The following is a 23,446-nucleotide window of genomic DNA, read 5'->3' as shown; positions in this document are numbered from 1 at the left end:
ATTTATTTATCTTTAGAGGAGAAGGGAAGGAAAGAAGGAGAGAAATATCAACGTATGGTTGCCTCTCGTGCGTCCCCCGCTGGGAACTGGCCTGCCACCCAGGCATGTGCCCTGACTGGGAATCGAACCGTGATCCTTCAATTTGCAGGCCCATGCTCAATCCACTGAGCCACACCAGCCAGGGAGAGTAGAGGTAGATTTTGAGGTAGGTTAACCTACTGAAGACTGCTTTTCCATTCAGTTGGAAGAATTAGATTCAAGGGAAGGAAAAAAGTGTTTTGTTTCTAATGTCAGGGACTCAAATCCTAAGCTTAGAAAACACACTGCACTTGATTACAAGAGAAATTTAAGTATGTTTCAAATCAGACACGGATTTGGAAACTGAAATTATAACATACACTTGAAAGTACACAGGCAGACAGCAGTTTGCCCAAATTGGCAAGTACAGAACAGATATTTGGACTGGCAGAGAAAAATGAAGAAGAGCAAATTGGCTTAGGAAATGTAACTGGAAACTGACATTAGCGTTCTGCATTCTTGAAAGGTTTGTGTAAAATAAAAATTCTGTAGCCAATTTGATCACTGGCTTCCACTGTGGTTCTGAGTTCACAGGGGAAGGCACAGGTTTACATGATCTGAATCACATTTCCATCGATCCAGACAATCATCTAACACTGACTGTGCACTCCATATGTGTCTACCACTTAGCTTGGTACTAGAGAAACAAAGGTGAGTGAATTACATTATCTGCGCTCCAGGGGCCTAATCTCTTCTTGACAGAAGCTCATAATCAAGTGACTAATGAGCTATGCCACTGTGGGAAGCCGTGTTTAGGAATCCAAATATTCTTCCGATTCCGGCATCTTCTCTACGTTTTGCTCTCCAGCCCAGGTCATGGAAGAAAAGGTATTCAAAGATACCATCAGTCCACAAGATCATTTCAGAGGAGGTATGAAGTTCAAACACACTGAAGCCTATTACAAAAATCATTCTCATTCACGAGAGTTCTCACTGAAACCATGGAATGTAAGTGACAAGGGAGCCAGCGTGGCTGCCCCTGCCTCCTGTGGCCCCGAGACGGGTGAGTCACACACGATGGCTCTTTCCACAGGGGTCTTTAGTAATGAAAGCAATTACTGTTTTATTTTTATACTCCATGTTCTGGAATAACAATAAGGCCATTGCTAATTAATGCATTGACTGGCCTTTAAAGAAAAACAGGTGACGCAACATTTAGTACCTGGTTAGAAAAATATTACATTGGTAGTTTGATTCAGTGGGATCCATATTGCCACTGAAGCAAAAATTTGAGCTCTGGGCAGACAGCCAAGATAACACATGTGAACAAGATGCTGAGAGTGTGTGAGATGAATTAGTGCCACAAAAATAATTCACGTTCCAGAAACATGAAAGTACAATTCAATGGAATTACTCAAAGAGGCTGACATTTACGTCCCTTCTAACTGGTGAGTGAAAGTTATCTGTCCCAGAGTGGGTCTAGATCACAAAAATTATTTCTTCCTGTTCCATCTAAAATCAATGTGTTGAAATTCAGGGAATAAAACCTTCTCCCCAAAGAAACATGGTATCAAAGATGGGCCGCTGGGCTGCAGACATCGCCTCCAAGGAAAGAAGGCGGAGAAGTGCGTGCTCGAGCGGGCGGGCGGGCACGTGAAACACAGCAAGTGCTGAAAGGGACCCGGTGGACACCAGGAAGCCCCAATACTGCTTGCAAGCACGCTCCTCGCTTTTCAAGAATCACTTAGGGATTTTTTTCAAACATATATTTCTAGATCCTATCCCCAAGAGTCTTTATGCAGAGAGAGTAAGATATGTCTTTGGAATAAAATAAGTACAGTATCTTTCATAAAAATTTCTAAACTATTTATGTACCCTTAGATCACACTGAGAAACACTATTCAATGGTTGTCGTGACAAAAATATGACCCCTGAAAAACTGAGAAGTGTTTTGCTGTTCAGAAGATTTTTAATGGAAGAACACCACGATCATTTTACATAAATTGGGAGCAGAAGCACAAAAGATTCGCTCCTAACTTCAAATTTGCTTAGTTCACTGAAATGACAATTATAATGCTTCATTTGTATTCTCATAAAGAAAGGAGGTAGTATGAACTCTCTATAGAATTTCTACTCCACAATGACATTACCAAATCATTAATCACTTTAAGAGTCAAAGAAATCAGTTAAATTAATGAAGAGGCCATTTTAAATATTGTGCTTAAATCAAACGCAACTGTAGTCCTGGAATGGTCTGTACCCCACACTGTGTACAACCAGTGAATAAAATAATTCTTGGAAATTTGACTTTGCTAAAACATACTCCTCTAAAGAAACAAGCATTCTCTGTATGTCCTGACACTTAATTTCCACTGCACTTAGCAGATAAAACTGCCCCTGAGCACAGTGACAAGCACATGCCCTGGATGACCCGGCCCCGGACAAATAGTCCAAAGACAGCAGCTCCCCCTGGACCCACGCCTGGCCTGCCCACCCCTCTGACTTTACAATGGGTACTGCAGTCTTCCTTCACGGGCAGCATTTACCAGGGACCTTCCGGAGGCAATCCCTTCAGTCAAAAGAGAAAGAAGACGACGAACAACGTGGACCATCAGGGCAGATCACACCCACACGTGATCTGCGACCCTCCAGGGACCCTCAGCTCCGCTCCTGGGTCTCATAGCCACGTCACAGGCTTTGGCGTGACAGTCGGGAGACCTCCAATCCCTCTGACCATCCCTTTCCTCTAAGCCCCAGCTCCCTCCTGGCCTCACCCCTTCTTGGTTTTGTGACCCGTGAACGACTCTCATCAAGCACACCTGCACCCTGAACTTGTCATACCAGGCCCCCAGCCTGTCTTCTTCACCCGAGGCTGAAGCAGAGAACTCCTCTGACAAAAATATAACCTCCCGGCCGGTGGGCACTGTCGCCACATCGCCCTGTCCTCTAAGACAATCCATCCACTTATCTGTGCTGTGCTTCCTCTCCTCTGTGGGCAGGAGAGCACAAGGATTAGGAGGGGCAACTCCTGGGTCAGGAGCCTGGATCCCTCAGTCATTACCTCTGGCACTGTGTCACCTTTGAGGTGACAAAGGCAAGTCACTTAACCTCTTTAAACTGTTCCCTGTTTTGTAAAATGAGGAGAACAGTAACTGTCTCATGAAGTCACTGAGGATTCAATGAGAATGTCAAGTACTCAGTACAGGGCCTGGTACACAGTAAAGGGTCAATACATGTTTTTGCTGTTATTCTCTGCAATAACTTTCCCCCAATGCTTTCACACCTCTCTTAAAATCCGTCTTTATGCATGTCACTCTCCTCACCATCAGCAATTAACTTTGCCTGCCACTTGCCGAGATCGAGGAGACCAGCAGGAGACGTCTTAATGCCCTGCCTGCCTCCCAGAGTCCTCTCTACCTGCTCCCATTCTGCCTCTTTCACGTCAGCCTGGAGCCTGAACCGCCCACCTGTGCTCAGACCCCCGCTGCCTGGACACCATGCTGTCAATCACACACTCGTTTCACAGGTTTTCAGGCTCCCCCTCCACTTTACACGGTTTCCCTTTAACCCAGAAATGTGCTTAAATCTCTGCCCAAACAACAAAAAGTTCCCCGAACACACACAGCCCATGGAGCTATAAGCGCTGCCTTCTCTTCCTTCCCTCTCAGCCAAGCGCCTCCACGTCAGGGTGGACGTCTGTCCCCACGTCCACCCTGACCGCCTGAACGACATGGCACAGACCTCCCGGCCCTGCACATTGTCAGAGCCAGTGGACACGTCCCAGTCCTCCTTCTGGACCTCTCGGCTCCACCTGACAGCACCGGCCATCTAGTCCCTGCTGCTCTCGGCCTCTCTGGGCTCTGCCCTCACACCCGGCGGGCTCCTCTCTGCCAGCCCTCCAGCTCTCTGCTTCTCAATCACCCCAGACTACCCTTGGCGGTCGTATCCAGCCTACGTTTTAATACCGCATGTGCACTGACTGCCAGCAAGTCCGCGAGTTTTCCCCTGGTCTCTCCTTCCAATCGCAGGGCTAAACATATCATTGAGGTGTCTCAAATTGGGCAGAGCCAAAACTCACTTCAGTATCTTCCACTATCACAAACCTGCCTCGAAGGGATCTATGTCCATTCAAACCACTCAAGCCAGAAACCTGAACTTCACCCCGACCTTCCTCTCCTCAACTCAGCCAAAGCTTTTTGGGCAGAAACCAGAAGAGTGGTGAAGTGGACTGCATGGGAGGGCCATTTACTTGGAACTGTAACAGCCAGAAGTGAATGTGCGAAAACGAGGCAAAGGTCTTCCCAGGGCCCATGGGTGCACACAGACATCAGAGCGAGGTAAACTCGGGAACTGCAAGCTGATTCATGTCAGTGAAGAGTGAGAGTGTGAAAGACAAGCTAAAAAGGGAAGTCAGGGAGATCTGTGATGCCCAGTGAGGTGCTCATTGTTTTGACTCCGCTACTTCCTTCCTCTCTAAGTGACCCACTTTTAGAGGATTGAGCCAGTCACAGAAATCCTGCCCCCTCACCAACAGCTGGGTGGGAATGGGTACCCGCCTGAACCCGGCCAGGAAGCGGATGTGGAGGGGTCACTGCCACAAACGTTGCTAAGGACGTCTTCCTTGTTCCTCTGGATGTCATCTTGTGTCGCTGTGGTCCCTGAGACTGCAGCAGTCCTACGGCCCATAGCCTGCGGGTTCATCCCACTCACGGGCGTGGGCGGGGGCAGGCAGCACATTGTGGAGCTGAGAAGAAAACGGAGAACCGGTGCAGGAGGCTGGATGCTCCTCACAGGGAGCCTGCCCACCCCTGGGCCTGTCCTACCTCTGAATTATGTATTGTTTTTTTAAGATAATGAATCTCCTGCTTGTGGAAAAAAAGAAAGAGATACAGGGACCGGTCATGCTTAGAAAACACTGGGTCAAAAGCAGTTACTGTGAGGTTCCTCAGACTGTTAACATAATAACACTCACGGTGAAGCTTTAAGAACGTAGTTTTTCAAACCAGTCTCTCATCCTTCTTCCTCTTTGTTTTCACCAGGTACCTAAAAGCATCTCCCAGAATTAAGTGCTTATGAGTTATAGTGTAGAAAGCTCTGATTTTTACTGGAACAGGCAAAAAGACTAAATGACTGACTTGTGATGACAGAGTAGTTCAGCCACCGAAAAAAGTGCCCCAGGAGCCCACAGAGATCACCACCCATCTATGAGGTTCTCGCTCAGAACGACATATGCGTTTCAGGTTCTGTGCCAACTCTAGCGAATGTTAGTGGCTACCTGGGGCGCTATATTGAAAGGGATTCTGAGGCCTCATCCAGATTCCGCAGGAAAACAAAATGAAACACAAACAACAATCTTGCCAGATTAGTAATGGCTGTCATGGGCACAGAGGGGGCAGTTGTGCCACCATCCTGCTCGTTCTGAGACCTTTAACGAATTCCTACACAGAGCCTAGAATACCCCAGAGTCTCAAGTTGGTTTTTTCCCCCATTAACCTGAATCAGGCCAGACTTATCTTTCGTAATTAAAAGCACAATAAAGTGGCTATGAGGCAGGATAGTAAGGAGCTAGGAAAGTTCCTTGGCAAGTGGGATGGTGCAACTGAGAGAGCTGAACAAACTGGCCGAGTAGTTAACAGCCAGACACAGAAGGTCACCAGGGCAAAGAGCCCGGGCTCCCAGCAGTGGGCAAACCTGGTGTCAGACCTCGCCACCGGGGGTGGCCCTTCTCCCCTCGGTAATGCTCATCACGTGGTTTAGACCCCCTGACCTCTCCTCCCTGGACATAACCTCTAGGCCTTGGTTGTATATCATCAGCTCCAGGCCCAGAAAACTGCAAAACCAAGTGGGCAAGGCCAGGACCAGCTGTGATGACCGATGACCCCCTGTCCTGGCACTGACCGGTTAGTAGAGACCACAACCCTGAAAGGACACAAGAGCTGCTGCTTGCTCCACAGAGATCCTTCCCTAAGACCTCCTCTAACACCAGCCTTTTTAAAAAGATTTTATTTATTTATTTTTAGAGAGAGGGGGAGGGAGGGAGAAAGAGAAACATCAATGTGTGATTGCCTCTTGAGCACCCACTACCAGGGACCTGGCCCACAACCCAGGCATGTGCCCTGACCGGCAATTAAACCAGAGACCCTTTGGTTTGCAGGCCGGCGCTCAGTCCACTGAGCCGCACCAGCTGGGGCTAACCCCAGCCTTTACAGCCCCCAAGATGAAGGACCTAGCATGTGCTCTCCCTCCTGCGGTCATGTTTGCACCTTTCCCACCGCCTCTGCTCTCACCCAAGCACCTACCTCCTAAATTCTAAGGGGCCTCAAGAGACTTGCAACCAGGGGAATAATGGGCAGAGGCAATGCATCACGGGGTGAACCCCTGAGCCTGTCCCCAAGGCCCCCTTTCTCCGACGTGCCAGTGAGTGACACCCCACTTTGGCTCACTGCTTTCCCTGCTGTTTCTAGCAAGCCAGAGCAGCTGTGCCTAGTCTCTCTCTCTCTCTCTCTCTCTCTCTCTCTCTCTCTCTCTCGTTGCTCCTACCCTAAGCCCTTCCTTGTTTCACTGTCCCCAGCTTTAATAAGTGGACTCTCAAAAATCACCTGGACTCGTGCTGTGAAATCTTTCCTACATGAGATCAAGACTCCACACACTACAGGCCGCCCCAGGCAGCCTGCTACAGCCCAGTCCCTTCCCAGTGACAGCTAAGTGTACAAGTTCCAGAGTAAGACCGACCTGGGTCTCATTCTTAGTTCCTCCGTCTGCCTGGATGCATTTTTGGCCTCTCTAAACCTCAGTTGTCCCACCTGCAAAATGAGCTCGGCAGCCCCTACCTCCTACGGTAGATGTAAAACAAAACCGGGCAGCACATATACTCGCCTGCATCCAGTAAGTGCAATAAACATCAAGTTCAGCGATAACAATTACTTTATGACGTCACGGTATGACTCCTGTAATACATCTATTTATCCACTGTAGTCACATGCAAATTACAGTGCAACGAATCAAACTGAAGCCACAGAAGCCATTTCCCTGAACCCATTAATGATGCCAAAACAGGCTATGGTAAGCAAATACTGAAGCTGGTTACAAAGCAATATTCAAAATAAGTAAGTGTTACTTGCCTTTAAGAAGACAGAGACAGTATGGGTGATGTTATCTACAAAAGACAGACTTTCCCCCAGTATTTCTCCATAGAGAAGGCAAAGAAGCAGTGACCAAACCAACAGCAGTGAGCCTCCCTAACATCTAGAATGAGTTCTTTTCCGCCCCTGGCACCTGGGACTTTCAGTGCTAAAGAGAAGACAATTCCAAGCAAACCAGGACAGCCGTTCGCCCTACAAAACACGGCTCGCTCACATAGCAGCTGGGGCTGGGTGTGGCTGTGCCGCTCAGAGCTGTGAGGCATAGTGAGTTCTTGAAACCCCATTTCCCTTGAAAAGAAATCAGGGCTCTTTCTGTCGAAACGGCTATTTCCAGGTGTGAGCAGAATTGCGAATGCTCAGAATAAACCTGCAATACCCTGTTAAACCAGGTACAAGAAAACTCTCAAAGACGAGAAGGGCCGTGTCAAACAAAGGACTCAGTAGGCAACTTGAAAGGGCTCTCGCTGGCCAAAGATGGAATGATATGAGTTTCAAGAACAATCATCACAGCTGATTGAAACCCATCAAAAATGTTCAAATCCATGAGTTCATAATATTTCTTTAAACACACAACTGATTGGTCATTTTCAGAGGATGATGAGGAACTAACTCACTGTCTTGGAGATCAATAATGGGAAAGAATCTAGCATTCATTCTGCTTTTTATATGAACTATACTACTGGGTAACCAAACAGTAGATGAGGGGAAAGTGTCTTTTTAAAAAGTATATAAAAAACGAATGACAACCAAAGCATCACTATTTTTTGTCGTCCCCAACGAATAATGGACTTAGGGTATTGACCATCAACGGTGACTGACGCAGCAAAGACAATCAGACAGGACGGGCTTCCCCACGAAAGCTCACGCCACCACTTTCACAGTCCTGCCAAAGAGACCAAACACACATCTGGTCAAGCCTCCAGATCCAGCTGCCAGTGTACGGAGCATAAAAAGGAGAGGGGATCGTGCTGAACTGGATCACTCAAATGCAATCAGCAAATTCCAAAGTCTCAGACACGCCACGGGACAAATGCTCCAGGTTCCCCACTAGCCAAAGTGTAAGGAAAATAAAAGGACAGAGGGGGGACCTTTCTTTAATGGGCAAAAATCAAAGTATAATATGCACAGGTGCACATTTGAATGATAAAAGTATAACGACATGCAAGGAAATGATTACTATAAAGTCAAGATGGAGCTACTTAGGTAGAACAGAAGGGGCTGGCCCAGGGTTTGGGGAAGTTACAAGGGTAGTCTCTTCATAACCATTCATCCAACTTGACAGTTATATTGCGTGATTTTCTGGGTCTGCGTCTTTAAATGTTATGATAAAAAGTTTTTTAAGTAAAGTATAAGTGTAACGTCTACGACTTAAAAGTTTCTATATTCAAAGCACTTTTATAAATACTAAATATTTGTATTTTTAAATCCTATGACATTGTTCCAAATAAGCCCTGAAGGTATTTACTATCTTCATTTTTCAGGTGAGGAGACTGAGGCCTAGAAATCTTTTTAATTTGCATGTATGTATGTATTTTTAAAGAGAGGGGAAGGAAGGGAGAAAGTAAGGGAGAGAAACATCAACGTGAGAAACACTGATTGATTGCCTCTAGCAACACGCCCTGAGACCAAACCCACAACCTAGGCAGGTGCCCTCATGGGGAATCGAACCCAGGACCTTTTGCTGTGCAGGATGACGCCCAACCAACTGAGTCACACGATCAGGGACAGAAATCTTAAGCAAATGGCTTAGAGTCACAGAGTTATTAGGGCAGAGTCAGGATTCAAATTCAGACAACTAGCTGACTCTGAAACCATTCTCTTAATGTGTATGTCCTATCAATCCCCAGTTATTCACTCAGGAAATATTTATTGCTTACCTACTAAACCAGATACAGTGGGGAGCTTCCACCTTCATGGGGTTCAGGGTTCGTGAAAAAGAAAGACAGAGAATTGTGCAAGTGAGTATAAAACTACAACCTCGGCCAGCACAATGACGGGACGGAACGGAACGTGGAGCCATGAGAATGTACACAGCTGGGAAGGAGGGGAAGCTTCACTGCCACAGTGATGGCTACAGTCTGAGTTAGAGATGTTCACGAGGTCAGGGGGCAGCAACAGGCAAAGAAGTCCCTGACACAGGGAGCCTGGCACTTTGAGGGCTGAGGATGAATTGAGAGAAATGAAGGTAGTTAGGACAGCAGGTGAGGCTGGAGACCTAGGAAGAATCGGAAGCCACTGATGGGTTTTAATAAAACAAGTTGCTGAAGAGGAATTTGACTGGGCTTGCAGTTTTGAAGGAGTGGAGTGGAGGAGGAGCCAATGAGGAGGCAGAGGGTACTGCAGGCACTTAGGCGGGGCATGATGGTAGATGGGACCCAGCGCAAGCGATTGAAAGAAGTGAATGAAAGCAAGATACACAAGAGGTAAAAAGACAGGACTTGTTGATGGACTGCACATGGGGAGTGAGGAGAAGGAGGTGTCAGGGAGGACCCCTAGGTTCTGGCTGTGGGACTAGACTTTCACGGGTGCTACTCACAACATGAGGACCAAGGGATGAGGGATGGGGACACTGGGACTGGAGTTCCCCGCACCACTGTGAGTGCCAAGCAGACATGTCAAATTAAGCAGTTGAATGAATGAGTCTGAGGCCCAAACAGAGATCTGAGCCTGAGGAATAAATCCCTAACCCTTAGTGGAGAGACAGTTAGCGTAGGGGGCTCAAGGGTGAGGCTGCCTAAGAGTAACACAATTTTTTTAAAAAACGAGATTTCAAGAGTGAACTAAATTCAAATCTAGAAAGCAAAGCAACTTCCTGAGCTTATCTAGGGATCAAAACCTCACAAAGGTTTAGTGAAATGGGAAGAAAAATATGAAATTAACAGCCTTGGGAAAAACACATTGACATTTCTGGATCATTTAAAATGTTCATTTTTGTGTCTAACAAGTTGGCCCCACCTGCCTGCTGCCCTCAGGTGTATATCTGCACTAGCTGATTCGCACAGAAGCTTGTGGTGGCTTGTGTATCTGGCTCAAGGTTAGAGACCTCTAGGAAGCTTTGGAGCAGGGAGAGGAAGCCCTAGCTTGACCTCAGGGACTGCCCCATGAAAGGCGGAGAGGAACCACAAACAAAAGGGAAGGGGCTGTCCTACCCAGAGAAGCAAACAAAGGCAGAAGCTCAACAGCTTCTTTAACGAGGTTTAAAAAAAAAAAAAAGCTTGCCCAAATTACAGACACAGGGCAGTGCTCCCAGCTTCTATAAAGACGGTGCTGCAGCCCTGGCTCAGAAAAAAGCACAAGGACTAAGCACTCCTGGCTTTCCAGCTTCAGGGCCCTGAGACAACAGGAGCCCAACAAGAGGTGGACTTTTTCACGAAGTGGCAATGGCTCCAGCAGGCACAGACATGGAAGAATGTAAATGAGCTTATCCACCAACACAGGAGACACTGCCTGTGGACTCCTAGAAATGGAGGCGGGGTGGGTGGAGTTAGGGGCACCGACCAATGAGGCCCTGTGTGAGAGCAGAGGAGCAGACACCCACAAAATTTTGGTTGGTACTATCAATAAAAACTCACTCGTGCAGGTGGGAGAGAACTGCAGAAATTCAGGTTTGAGTTTACAAGGGAGTATTTGTAAAAAAATGTGTCTCACTCTCCAAGATGTGTATTCTACACTAAAATTGAAAGCTTATGGGATAAATGCTAGTGACCTAAGCAAGTTCACATGTCAATGCGCTAGTCATTCCATTTCCTTTTGGCCCCAGAGGCCTTCGCCTGCTCTTGACATCCAGCTTGCAGCAATTCGCACGTGGAAAGGTGGGATGGATGCCAAATGCACCCGAACTGACCAGAGCCTAGAGGGACTGACAAGCACTGGCCAACCTCAGGGACAGAGCGGACACACCGCACACTCCAAACTACATTCTCCCAAAGCAGCACCTGGATCCTGACCAGTGTGGCTCAGTGGCTTGGGCGTCGTTCAGCCCAGCGAAAGGTCGCCGGTGGGATTCCACGTCAGGGCTCGTGCCTGGGTTGTGGGCCGGGTCTTCAGTTGGCGGCGAGTGAGAACCAACGGAGCAATGTTTCTCTCACACATCGATGTTTCTCTTTTTCTCTTTCTCCCTCCTTTCCCCAAAATAAATAAAAACTTTTTAAAAAAGAAAAAGCAGCACCTGAGCTGACAAGCTCAGTGAAATATAACCAACCCCACTAGGCTTTCTGGAAAGCTCCACATAAGCCCACACCCCAGGGCTAAAGCAAGATGTGCCAAGGAGTGACCGGGCCCAGGCCTGCCCCCCAGGGCCCCCAGGAAGTGATCCCTGGGGCAGCGGGGTGGGGAGCCGTCTGCCCCTCGCCATCACCCAACCGACCAACCCTAGTTTGGAAAGTGACCTAACAGTGAAGGGCTGAAACATACATTCCCTGGTTTGCAGTATTTTTCTTTCAAAAGCAAAGCTGTAATTAAACCAAAAAAAAAAAGTTTATATACGCCATCATTTTAACCAGCCTTCCACAGAAACCATTCATTTTCTAAAGCCCGAACCCTGGGCACGGAACTTGCTGAGTCACCTTTTCGTGCAGTACCATGACCAGGACTCACACGTTCTAAGGAATCTAGGGCACTTCCTATCCACCCAATGGTAAGGTTGGGAAGTAAGAAGGCAGCGTTCAGTTACCAGGTGACATCACAGCATGCGCCCCAAACAAAAGCGGCCTACGTTTCAGGAGTGTCCGAAATAAAGGCTCCAACCAGAACGTTCCAGTTTGGAGACTTCCATCTTCTCATCTGTAAATGAACAGGAGGACCCATCGATTTGGGGCTGACTTTATTGTTTGAAGACAATGTTAGGACCCTCTTGAAAACATCCTCGAACCTGTCTGTACTGAGGACTAATGGTAATGAATGAGCTGCCACACCTACAGACGGATAAAACACCAATTCTGCTTTCTCAACTGACGGTTTCCAGGATGGGGCCAAAACCACCTTTCCAATCCGAGCTGCTCTGGGCCGTCTCACATATTCATGGGCAACTCAAAGCCCAAATGGCACACGTATTGTATCTCTATACCGGTTTGCTCAGGTTAGTTAGCCTTATTTTTGTACAAATCATGAGAGTTCGTATTGCTCCCTTCAGACAGCTTTGCTAAATTCAAATATACACTTTCCTCCTTTCTTAGGGTGCATGTTGGTCTTGATTAACTTTTTCATGTGCTCGACTTAATCATGTATTGTATCTTCTGATTCCAAAATATATGGTATATGTCTTATATATGGTACTCATATATAATTTCATCTTATGTTTATGACCTTAAGAAATAGTTCCTCCAGAATAAAGATACAGAAAATGAATAATTCCTCCTTTGTGTGTAATCACCGTTTATATATCAAGGGATTATAGGCATCAAAAACTGTTTTAATACACATTTGCATGTGCTTATGTAAGTATAATATATATTTGAAAGAATAAATATCCCCTGTTAATAGGGGCTAAAAGGAAGAGAGATTTTTCCCCCCCACTAGATACCCTTTCAAATGCTTCTACTTTTAAAAAAAATCATACAATTATATAACCTGCATTAAAAATTACATTTAAATATTATAAACAGGATAAATTTAAAATGCAATAAAACAGCCCTTACACCACAGAAAGAGTTACCGTAGATAGGATCCTATCATTTACGGGATTCTCAAAAAACCATCTTCCCCCAAAAATATTTTTCTTGCTAGCCACCTTGACTGAAATCCCCTAGTTAAAATGCAAACACACACTCTGAAGACAGTAAGTGTATTATGCCATTATCCATTATCCAATGATTGAGAATTAGTTTATCACATTAGCATAATAAAGGCAAGTTACAAAGAGGCCATGTGTAGTCTCCCTAATTCCCCTTGCTTTTCCTTTTTCCCCCTCAAATAACTAAATTAACTTTGTTTTACTCAAAGAACTTCTGTATTCGTAAAGAACTCATTTAGGAGTTCTAAAAGTCCTACACAAGCCAACTGGAGCCATGGGTTGCTGTGTGGATGTTTTCACCATCACTTATAAACATCCCCCCACCCCCATCCAGTCTGCTCCATCAGCCCAATCTCCTGGCCCCAGAGGCTGGGCCCACGGAGATCTCCTTCATCTTTGAGTCCTCCCACTCCCAACACTGAAACATCGGCATCCGCTTCCTGAAAGCAATTTCGCAGGCTCATAGTGACTCCTATGGCAAGGCTCTGGACAGTTCTAGGAAACTGTGATTGAAATCTCAAATCAAAAACATCAATGGGAGACTTAAATGTGTTCTCATCTCAAGCAATAATTCCCTTGTTCAGGCAAAGTCCGTCTACAAATAGCCTACTCTGTCCCTAGCACAGCACTCAGCAATTAACTAGGCAAAAAAAAAAAAAAAGACCTGGCAAGATCAGAATAGCAAATACATAGCAGATAGTAAGTAAATTCTTAGTTAATGAGATTTGATGAACTTCTAGAACTTCCTTGCCTGAACTTTGAAGTCTTTCATCACTGTTATCTTTACATGGCGGTAGACTTCAGTTTCCCATAACCTGTTAGTGCATGTCTTTTCCACATTATATGAAGATGCACTTTGTAATGCTGGCTCAGTAATGAGAATAAGTTTTCTAAACTATTGATTCGCTTTCACCATATTTCTCTTGGTCCAGGTGAGTTCTTGGTCCAGGCTCTTCTTGGTCCAGGTGAGTTCCCGGTAACTGGCCTGGCACAAGACCGAACTACAACTTTAGATTCGGCAAAGGCGGGCTAATAATTTTAACGCAAGGAAAAGGCCAGCTCCAGAGTGTCACAGCTTCCATCTGCTGGCCTGTGAGCGATGCAAGCTTTTCTGAAACGAGGCCCTGTTACCAGCTGCCAAGACTTCAGTATCCACCTTTCTGACCTTACACAAGTTTTCTCAGTAGCTGAAAATACTGTATTATTTCTGCCGGAAATAATATGGTACCTGCAAGGGATAACAGAAGGTATCAATCATGGGGCCTAACTGCGTGGAGTTCAGAGCCAGTACCTACACTGTGAAGCATGCAGAAGCATATGAACGCTCTTAGACATGAAAACACCTTTTTCCTTTTAGTTGAGGCTTCTCTAGCTGCCAACTTTTAACAATGTATGCATTTTGTCCTCTACAGAAGGAAGTCAAGAAGAAAGAAACAGGAAGGAAGAGGGGAAGGGGTGATTGACAGATGGAAGAATTAGTCCCAGCATCTGTCTTGTCTACCTGACACTAGAATAATTCAAATGTACACAAATGAATGAGGACCTTCTGTAGCTCAGGTCATCCTGATAAGAGCATCATCCTGATAAGCCACTGTTAAGGGTTCAATTCCAGGTAAGGGCACATGCAAGAATCAACCAACGAATATATAAATAGGGGGAACAAACAAATGTTTCTCTCTCTCTATCCCTCAAATCAATTTTTTAAAAAAAAGAATTAAATAAGGATTCTTTTTTCATGCTGAGCCAAAATTTCTTGTAGTAAAGTAGTCACTGTATCTTAGGCACCATTTGGTTTAGCGCTAAGCAGCCTCCCCCTCCACATATGTTAGATGACCTAAGCGGTCCAGCTTCTACCCCCACAGAACTGCAGACATGTTACACTACACCATGTGCTTCTGCTTCCATTCATAAAGAGAACACTTTTTTAAAACCCTCCACACGTATTGTTAGAAACACAGCACCACGAGAGGCATCAGTACTAGTTTTAAAAAGAAGTGCAGATGATTAATGTGCATTTCAACTTTAAGTAACACATAACTGAGTGTACTTATTTTCTTATTTGAGGCTATTATAAGAATCCAAGTTCTAAAAGACTGATGAACAATTTACTTTCCTTAGATTATACTTCATCTCTTCGAGTACCTGAAATCTTCAGGTAATATACATGAGAGATTACATACACTGTTAGTTTACTGTCACCTTTCAAATACTATTTTCTCCAATTCCTCTACCAAACCAGCTTTCTGGATTATCCAGGTTTAACCTACCCAGAAGTGCGAGTGAGCTGGGAGGTTTGGGAGAATGTGTTTTCCATGTATCAGGGTGGTAAACCCCAACCTGAGACCCTCAGAGGTAGACTGCAAATAGGAAGGCTTTGACCCTGACCTCGCCTTGTACACTTCCTGTCCCCATTTACTAAGCACTCTTCTTTTTTAAAAAAATGGGTGTCAGAACCAACAATTAATGAGCTGCTCAGATGTCAAAAAATTGTCTCTCCCCCTTATACAGCAACCAAGCTGCCCTCTGAGCACCACTCACTGCAAAAGCCATTCTTCACCACTTAACCACTTTTTGTTTCATAGCCTTTATCACTATTCAGAAGTATCTCATTTGTTCACCGTCTGGGCCCCCATAAGAATATAATCTCTAGAGAGATGTGCATTCACGTGTCTTGTTGATTGAATCTCAGCTTCCAAACTAATCTCCAGCTTGCACAAAATAATTAATAAATATACACACCGAATTACAACTTCTTACAACACTCTGAAGAATTGCAAGGTTTTTTATAATCGATCAGTGATCAACAAACCATAGTAAAATCTTGGGGTCCTTTTTTTTAAATCATTGTAGAGAAAAGCAAGAGGAAAAATACAGGTGCTCACCAACTCTGGCTACATTAGACATGAGAAAATGGACAGCTACGTGAAGGTTTTTAAGAAAAATCAATATTACTAATTTTTGAGATGACTTACGAAAACAGAAGTTCCTCTTTCTTAATACACTGAACTGTTGATCAACCTACAGAGTGAGCACGCCTGACTGCCTGGCCCACCACTCTTCAGCCATTATCTCCGAGCTGTGTGCAGGCTGTATTTTTGGTGAAGAGCAGTGATGATTTTTACAAAGAAGCAAGCGGGTCTCATCACAAACAAATACAACACTCCGGGGTTCATGATCCCTCTAACAAATATCCTTAAGAAGTTAAGCCACCACCACAAAGTGCCTGGGCAACTCCGGTTTAATGACAGCCGGGCAGCGAGAGACAGGCTAAGATGCAGTCAATTTCCCTGACGGGTATGAGCCGGAAGCTGGGAGGCAGAGAAAGTAGGGGTTTGGGATTAAGGAGGAAAAGAGCTCATTGAAAATACTGCTTCTTTCCTATGTTCTCTAACCGCCCTGCTGTTCCCTACCTCACAGACGACAGACTACAGTGGCACACTACAGTGATTTCTGGCACCCCACCACCACCCCCGCTTGGTAAATCGCAGAAACTAGCCGGGACTGCCTTACTTCTCAACATGGTGGGGCCAGGATGTCGTGGTATCGGGCGCACACGAGCTTGGAAGTGAGGGGCTGGGTGAGTGGCCTGGGCCGAGTTGGTCTCTCTAAGCCAAGTGCCCTCCTCCGTAAAATGTCCTGAAGTTACCTTCCCCGGAGGACGGTTAGCAGACCCACTATAACGACCGACCCCGGGTGCAGCGCCTGCGCCCAGGGAGCGCTGTGCACGGCTGCCTGGCACTCGCCCGCCGCAAAGCAGTATCGGGGGAACTAGGATGGTGGCTCGGCCAGCATGGTGGTGGCTGAAGATGGCTGTGGAGCGACTCCACCGCCTAACACCGTGCCTCTCCGCCGGCCCCGCCGCGACCACTGGGTCTCGAGAACCGGCGACGCGAACCAGGGGCCGGCAGGGCCAGGCCGAGGCCGGGGCGCGCGAGGAGGGGGGAGGCCGGTACTTACCCCTGGCCGGCGGCAGGCGGCCTCTACCAGGCGTGTCCAGGCGGCGGCGAAGTCGGGCGGCGGGGCTCGCCGGCTCCGGCAGACGAGGGAGAACAGGGTCCCGAACAGGAAGGCGGCCGAAGCGCAGCCCAAGTACAGGACAAGGCTGAGCAGGGCGGCGCACGGCCCCGTGCCTCCTGCCCCCAGCCAGCAGCCGGGCCCCAGGTAGGAGAGGAACACCGCGGCGAGGATGGCCACGGCCACTGGCACCCGCCAGCTCCCGCCGGGAGGGCCCCCTGGAGCCACCGCGTCCTCCCGGGGCTCCGGCCGCCGCTGGCCTGGAGCGCCCACGGCCGGCGCTGGGCTGAGGCCGGCGCCGCTGCTGTCGGTGGCATCGGGGTGCATGCTGCTTCCTGGGCCGCTAAGGACAGGCACATCTCCTGCCCCGCTGTCCCCCGGCGCAGCCCTGGACCGTGGCCTCTGCGCGGCGTCTCCAGCCCTCGCCGCTCCCGCCGCCGCTCGGGAGGCAGAGGGAGTCCGCGATCATGCCCTCGCCGGCGGCCCACGGAGGGAACGGCTCCAACAGACGCCGCCGAGCTCCTCTCCGCGACCCCTCAGCGCCGCCAGTCGGCGCAGGGCCCGCAGCTGCCCGCCGGGCGCGTCCAGGTAGCCGGGCAGTGTTGTGACTTCAGCAGGCGAAGCCGGAGGCGGGGCGGGGGCGGGGCGGCCCTGGAGTGCGAGTTAGGCGGCTGCCGGGAGCGGCGCGGCCGGCTGAGTGACAGCTGGGAGGTGCCCGCCCCCCGCAGCCCGGGGGAGGGGTCCGACCCCCGGCTGCCCACGGGGAGAAGGGGCGCGACCGCTGGCTGTGGAAGCCGTTCTGTCTTGGGCCTCCCAGTCCCGCCAGGACCCCATCTGTGAGTGGAAAATTTTGCTGCAGGTGTCGGAAGCTTTTATAATTCTCCAGCTCAGATGATTCCTTAATCCTCGCTCTCCGTTTGTCTCTGATAAGAAGAACCTCCCTGCACGCTTACAGGCCCCCAAATTTCTGCCTTGTTTTCCCCTGCGACTTAGATTAAATGGGCAACTACTCCGGATCCTCACTTTCAACAGTTTTCTCTAACAGCCTTGCCTTCCCCATGCGGCAGCCTCAGGGAAGGAATCAGACAAACGTGGAGGAGTAAATGAAGCCTGCAATTCCTAGTTGTGCCAAGGCCCGAAGAAGTCGGCCTGGTGCCAGGCGGGTACCAGCTGCCATCAACACTTTGGCTCCAAGTCCCTACATTCCACTGCCAACGATTCAGTGCAAACGCTATTGCCCACGCAAGTGAAAGTAGTCCAAATAATTTTTAGAGTACATAATTTCTATCATGGTCCCAGCGTTAATATACAGACAATGGTTGCTGAGAGGATGGCAATATGCTAGAGAAATACGGTTACTACTAAGACCAATGAAGCAGCAGATGTATCTTGAATGGATAAAGGAATTCTAAAGAGATGAATGATTATTTGAAAGGAGGGTGATAAGAGTAGAAAGACAAATCCAGAACTGAAAAGGGAAAAAAGGGAAGGAGGGGTATTGGTAAACAGATGAGGGGAGCAGTGAGAAACAAGGAAGGAAATGGGAGACACTTGTAAGCAAAAGCCCAGGGCTCTCTACCTGCGGCAGTTGTCATGAATTTTAAGTCTAAAGGCACTGTTGTTTTCCAATAAATTGAGTTATATCCTGCTTCCCAGTAAGCATGATTAAGAAAAATAAGGATTAAAATATTTTTTCAGTACTGTAACTGTATTGTGTTTTTCTAAGCAATCATGCCTCATGTCAACAGAGAAATATACATTAGTAAACTATTGAGTGCATATTTATTCTTTTAAATCAGAATTGTCTAAGAGGTTATTATTCAAAGAAGGAAATACTGGTGTCCACAGACATACACAGCCCACCCATGTAGTCGTGTCTTCATAGTTAACTTCCCCAGCGTGGCAGAGCTTCAAGTGGGAGAAGAAGAGGTCTAAAAAATCGTCTGTAAGATTTAGTTGTAACAAAACAGTACATCAGTGAGTTATTTGTGTAATTTTACAAATATTTTTGTTTTAAATATTAATATTCCCATGACACTTTTCATACCTTGTAAGTCAAGGACAAGAAGATAACAACTGCCTCATGCCAGACGTGACTGCTGTGCCTAGATGACATCAAGAGAAACTGCCACCTTCCTGTTCTCCTTGCCTTCAATCCCCCTTTTAAAAATTTATAAATAAATAAAGTAGTGTAACTGAACTCGAAGCGTTCCTTTTGCCCCTAAAATAGTTAACATTCATTTCACTGGCCCTCCTCAAAGTGCACCCCACTAATCCAAATTGTTTCAAGGAAAGCAAGTTATTTCCAACAATCATATCTATAATTTGTTGTTCATTTCTACTGTGTGGGGAGGGCTTTCTATACCTTTTCCAACTGAAGCCCATGGCTGACAATAACATATCTAACTGCACACCCCATGTGCCGGGCACTGTTATGGGCCCTGGACATGCTTTATCTACTTACTTCATAGCAACCCCAATAACCTTATCCCCAGCTATTCGTGGGGAACCTGAGGCAAAGCAAGTAAAACAAATAACTTGCTCAACATTTCAGAGTGAATAAATGTCTGGCTTTAGAGCTGTGCATTTAACCGCCATGCCAGGTGGCTTCCAAAAATCTGTCACTTACTCATCCCATGTGACAGAGGAGAAACAAGAGGTTTAAATCCTGCACAGTTTAAGACACATGTTCTATTGCTTTAAAGCATCGAGTTGTGGTGCTTTGTGAGTAGAGCTGGTGGTATTCTGGCCAGGCCCCTGACTAGTGCTGAGTGAGTATAACTTCAACAAGTAAAGCGCAAACTGGTCTTTCTTTTATTAAGAGCCCTGGTCTGCAACTCTTAAGACCCTAATCTTTCCAACACACCAGTATATTGTTCCCCAAAATAACGCAAAGCTGGAGAAAGGTACAGTCATGGTCAGCAAACTTCCTTCAAGCGGACGCCATCTTGCTGCTAAGTCAGCACTGACACTTCGAAGATTCTCTTCGCAAAAACACTGGGCGGCTGTCCTGTGCAAGGTCTGAGGAGCACCGGAGTCAGGGCAGACAGGGGAGCACAAGGGAGTGACTAGGACCAGCAGGCACCTCGGGCAATGACGCCAGAAGTCAGCCATTATATTAGAGTCCATGCGTGCCTTCCCAGAAGCCAGCATTGAGTCCTTCCAGGTCTAAGGATTAAAAAGCAAATTAGGTTGGGAAGTCTCATTTATATTCCTTAAAGCCAGCACCTTCTGACAGGCAATAACCAAATGTTCCATAGGCTAGCTTCGTTATCCTCTCACAAGAGATGGAATGGCGTCTGTCTTAACTCATTGGGATATTATAAAGACAAATGAAGTGGGAAAATAACATTTAAAATATTAGGCAGTGTAAATAAGCAGATAGCACAAACTCTGGCAAAATATATGACCATCTTCCCTTTCACCAGTGTATTTCTCCTTAAACGGCCCACCCTGGAAGTAGCTACAGGATTAGAGAGAAAACCACAGAATTTGCCCTTGACCACTTTGGGAAACATTGTGAATGAAGATGTTAACATAAGTCCAAAGACCTGGACATCATGCTAGTTTTTTCTGCTGTTCGCTGTAAGACCCTAATAGGTCAGTTAATCCCCCTCTCTTTCTTTCCTGTAACTTTCAAGCGGAGTGTGGTTTTCAAAAAAATAGAGAGGTGTGGCCAAACTTCAAAAGGAAAAGAAATCATAAGATACTTTAAAAGCAAATAGTAGTTGGCTAAAGATTAGAGGAAACGCAATGCAGCATTTCTAAGAGGAGGATAAATCTCTCAACAAAATTTTGGAACACGTATAACTTACACTGAGTGACGTTCCCTATTGGAGCAGCCGTGCCTCATTTTACTGCACTTTGCTTTACTGTACTTCACCGAGGGCACGTTTTTTACAGGTTGAAGGTTTGGGCAACCTTGTGTCTAGCAAGTCTGTTGGTGCCATTCTCCATCAGCATTTGCTCACTTTGTGTGACATTTTGGTATTTCCTGCAATATTTCTAACTTTTCCATTACTGTTATATTTTTGTGCTGTTTTGTGATCTTTGATGTTACTACTGTACTGTTTGGGGGGGCACGAACCACACCCACATAAGATGGCGAACTTAATAAATATTGCTATCTGTCCCACCGACTGGCCGTTCCCATCTCTCTCTCTCTCCCTGTCTCTGTGTGTGTGTGTCTCTCCGTCTCTGTCTCTGTCTCTCTTTCTCTCCCCACCCCTCAGGCTTCCCCTGACACATAACAACATCGACATTGGGACAACTGATAACCCTCCGATGGCCTCTAAGTGTTCAAATGAAAGGAAAAGTAGCATGTCTCGCACTTTAAATGAAACACTAGAAATATCAGGCTTCGTGAGCAAGGCCTGTGGAAGCTGAGATAAACTGAAAGCTAGGCACCTTGCGCCAGTCAGCCAAGTTGTGAATGCAAAAGAAAAGTCCTCGAAGGCCATTAAAACTGTTACTCCAGTGAACACATGAATGATAAGAAAGTGAAACAGCCTTATTGCTGATATGGAGGAAGTTGTAGTGATTTGGACAGAAGACATCCGCGTGAGCCAAAGCCCAACAATCCACAGCAGGGGCCTGACTTCTCAATTCTGTGAAGGGTAAATGGGGCGAGGAAGCTGCGGAAGGAAAGTCTGAGGCTGGCAGAGGTGGGTTCAGGAGGTTGACGGACAGAGCCGTCTCCATAACATCACAGTGTGAGGAGGAGCAGGAACTGCGGGGGGAGAAGCTGCAGCAACCAAGGCTATGCTTACGGAGAATAACGCCAGCTAAGAACATGGTTGTACAAATATATGCGTGAGACTCTGCTTTCATATATTTTCAATACAAATATACGCGTGAGACTCTGCTTTCAGTTCTTCAGGGTACATATCCAGAAGCGAAATTGCTGGGTCATATGGTAATTCTATGTCCCATTTTTTTTGAGGGACTTCCAGTTCTATTCAGCAGCCATACCATTTTACATTTCCATCAACAATTACCATGGGTTCCAACCTCTTCCCATCTTTGCCAACCCTTGTTAGTTTGTTACATTTGCCATCCCAATGTGTGTGAAGTGGTACCTCATGGTTTTAATTTGCATTTCCCTGGTGATTAGTGAGGTTGAGCATCTTTTCATGTGCTTATTGGCCATTTGAGTAGCTTCTTTGGAGAAATGTCTATTCAACCCCTTTGTGTAATAAGCTCTAACCAGAGAGTAAAAAAAACATCTCTGAGAAATGGGGACAACCTAGTTTTATCAAGCAGAATTAAATGAAATCCTTCCTTTTAGCCTACAAAAAGAACAAAGAATCAATTCTCCGTACTTGCTGGCAGTGACGACCACACGCGAGATGCATTGTGAAGAATGAAACCAGAGCCATCTCCTTAGCAAGAGTCCCTAGGATCTGGCTAACCCTCACTTCCTTTCTTTGCCCTTTCATGTAAAAAAACACTTATTGAGTACCTGTTATATTAATTTACTATTCCTGCTATGACAGATTAGTACCAACCTGGTGTTTTAAAACAACACATTTATTCTCTTACTGTTCTGGAGGCCAAAAGTCTAAAACCAAGGTCTTGGCACGGTCTTCCCTGTGGAAGCTTCAGACAGTCCTTGCTCCCCTCTGCCAGCTTCCACAGTCGCCTGCTTTCTTCGGTTCATGGACCCTTACGTTACTCTGATCTCTTGCTGTGTCTTTTTTTTTTTAATTTAAACATTTTTTAATTTTTTTCCAGTTTTATTGAGATGTAATCCACATACAATGTTATATATGCTTAGGGTGTGCAACAGAATATGTGTGTATTACAAAATAATCACCACAATGAGTCCAGTTAACATCCACCACTTCACAGAATTTTTACTCCTTCCAACTTTCAAATATGCAATATAGTGACCATGTTACTACAGCAAGCACCACGCTGTACTTATCTCTTGCTTCTATGGCCAGGACTCCTATTACTGACTTTGATTACTGACTTTCTTGCTTCCCCTCTTACAAAGACCACCTGGATTACATTGTGCCCACCCGGATAATCCAGGTTCATTTCCCCATCCCAACATCCTCAATCACATAGCCAAGTCTCTTCTGCCATTTAAAGTAGCATATTCACAGGTTCTGGGGGTTAGGAGGTGGACATCTTTGGGGCGCCATTATTCTGCCCCCCCCCCATGCTATGTGCCTGTTCATTAAAAATCGAAAAATCATGACATTCCATGTATTCTACAGAGATCATTCTTCTCTTAGATTGTTTGAACAACCCACCTCGGTTACCATTAGTAAGAGGGTTTCTCATGTGTCAGCAGCCCCTGGACCAGAGAATTACTTGTTTGAACTGCAACTGCTGATATAAGCAATCACAAAGACACAGCCGCCCCATTTTTATTGTTACTGTTGCTGTTTTGGTAAGTACAAGAAAACGAAAGTACCTTTCCCCCTTAAATTGGCACACAACAGCTAGCCCCACCATTCCCCTTCAGAGGGGAACCGTAGCAGTAAGACCTGGACGGACGGAGCACTAGGCATCTCCGGAGGACAATGCCTTC

General features: G+C 46.5%; 1 protein-coding gene across 1 annotated transcript in view; it reads right to left on the bottom strand.

The window, feature by feature from the left end:
• The window catches only part of SNX25 (sorting nexin 25), an 85,784-nt gene extending 68,245 nt beyond the window's left edge, over positions 1-17,539 (bottom strand). The window contains exon 1 of the mRNA XM_037055176.1: positions 16,849-17,539. Coding sequence (XP_036911071.1) covers positions 16,849-17,232 — 384 coding nt within the window. The 5' untranslated portion in view covers positions 17,233-17,539. The remainder of the gene's footprint in view (positions 1-16,848) is intronic.
• Positions 17,540-23,446: the final 5,907 nt, after the last annotated feature.

Source organism: Sturnira hondurensis, unplaced genomic scaffold, assembly GCF_014824575.4.
Source record: "Sturnira hondurensis isolate 20B ecotype Veracruz unplaced genomic scaffold, ASM1482457v3 Scaffold0008640, whole genome shotgun sequence".
Classification (NCBI taxonomy): domain Eukaryota; kingdom Metazoa; phylum Chordata; class Mammalia; order Chiroptera; family Phyllostomidae; genus Sturnira; species Sturnira hondurensis.
Note: the sequence above shows the minus strand (reverse complement) of the source record. Positions and strands in the feature narration are given on the sequence as shown.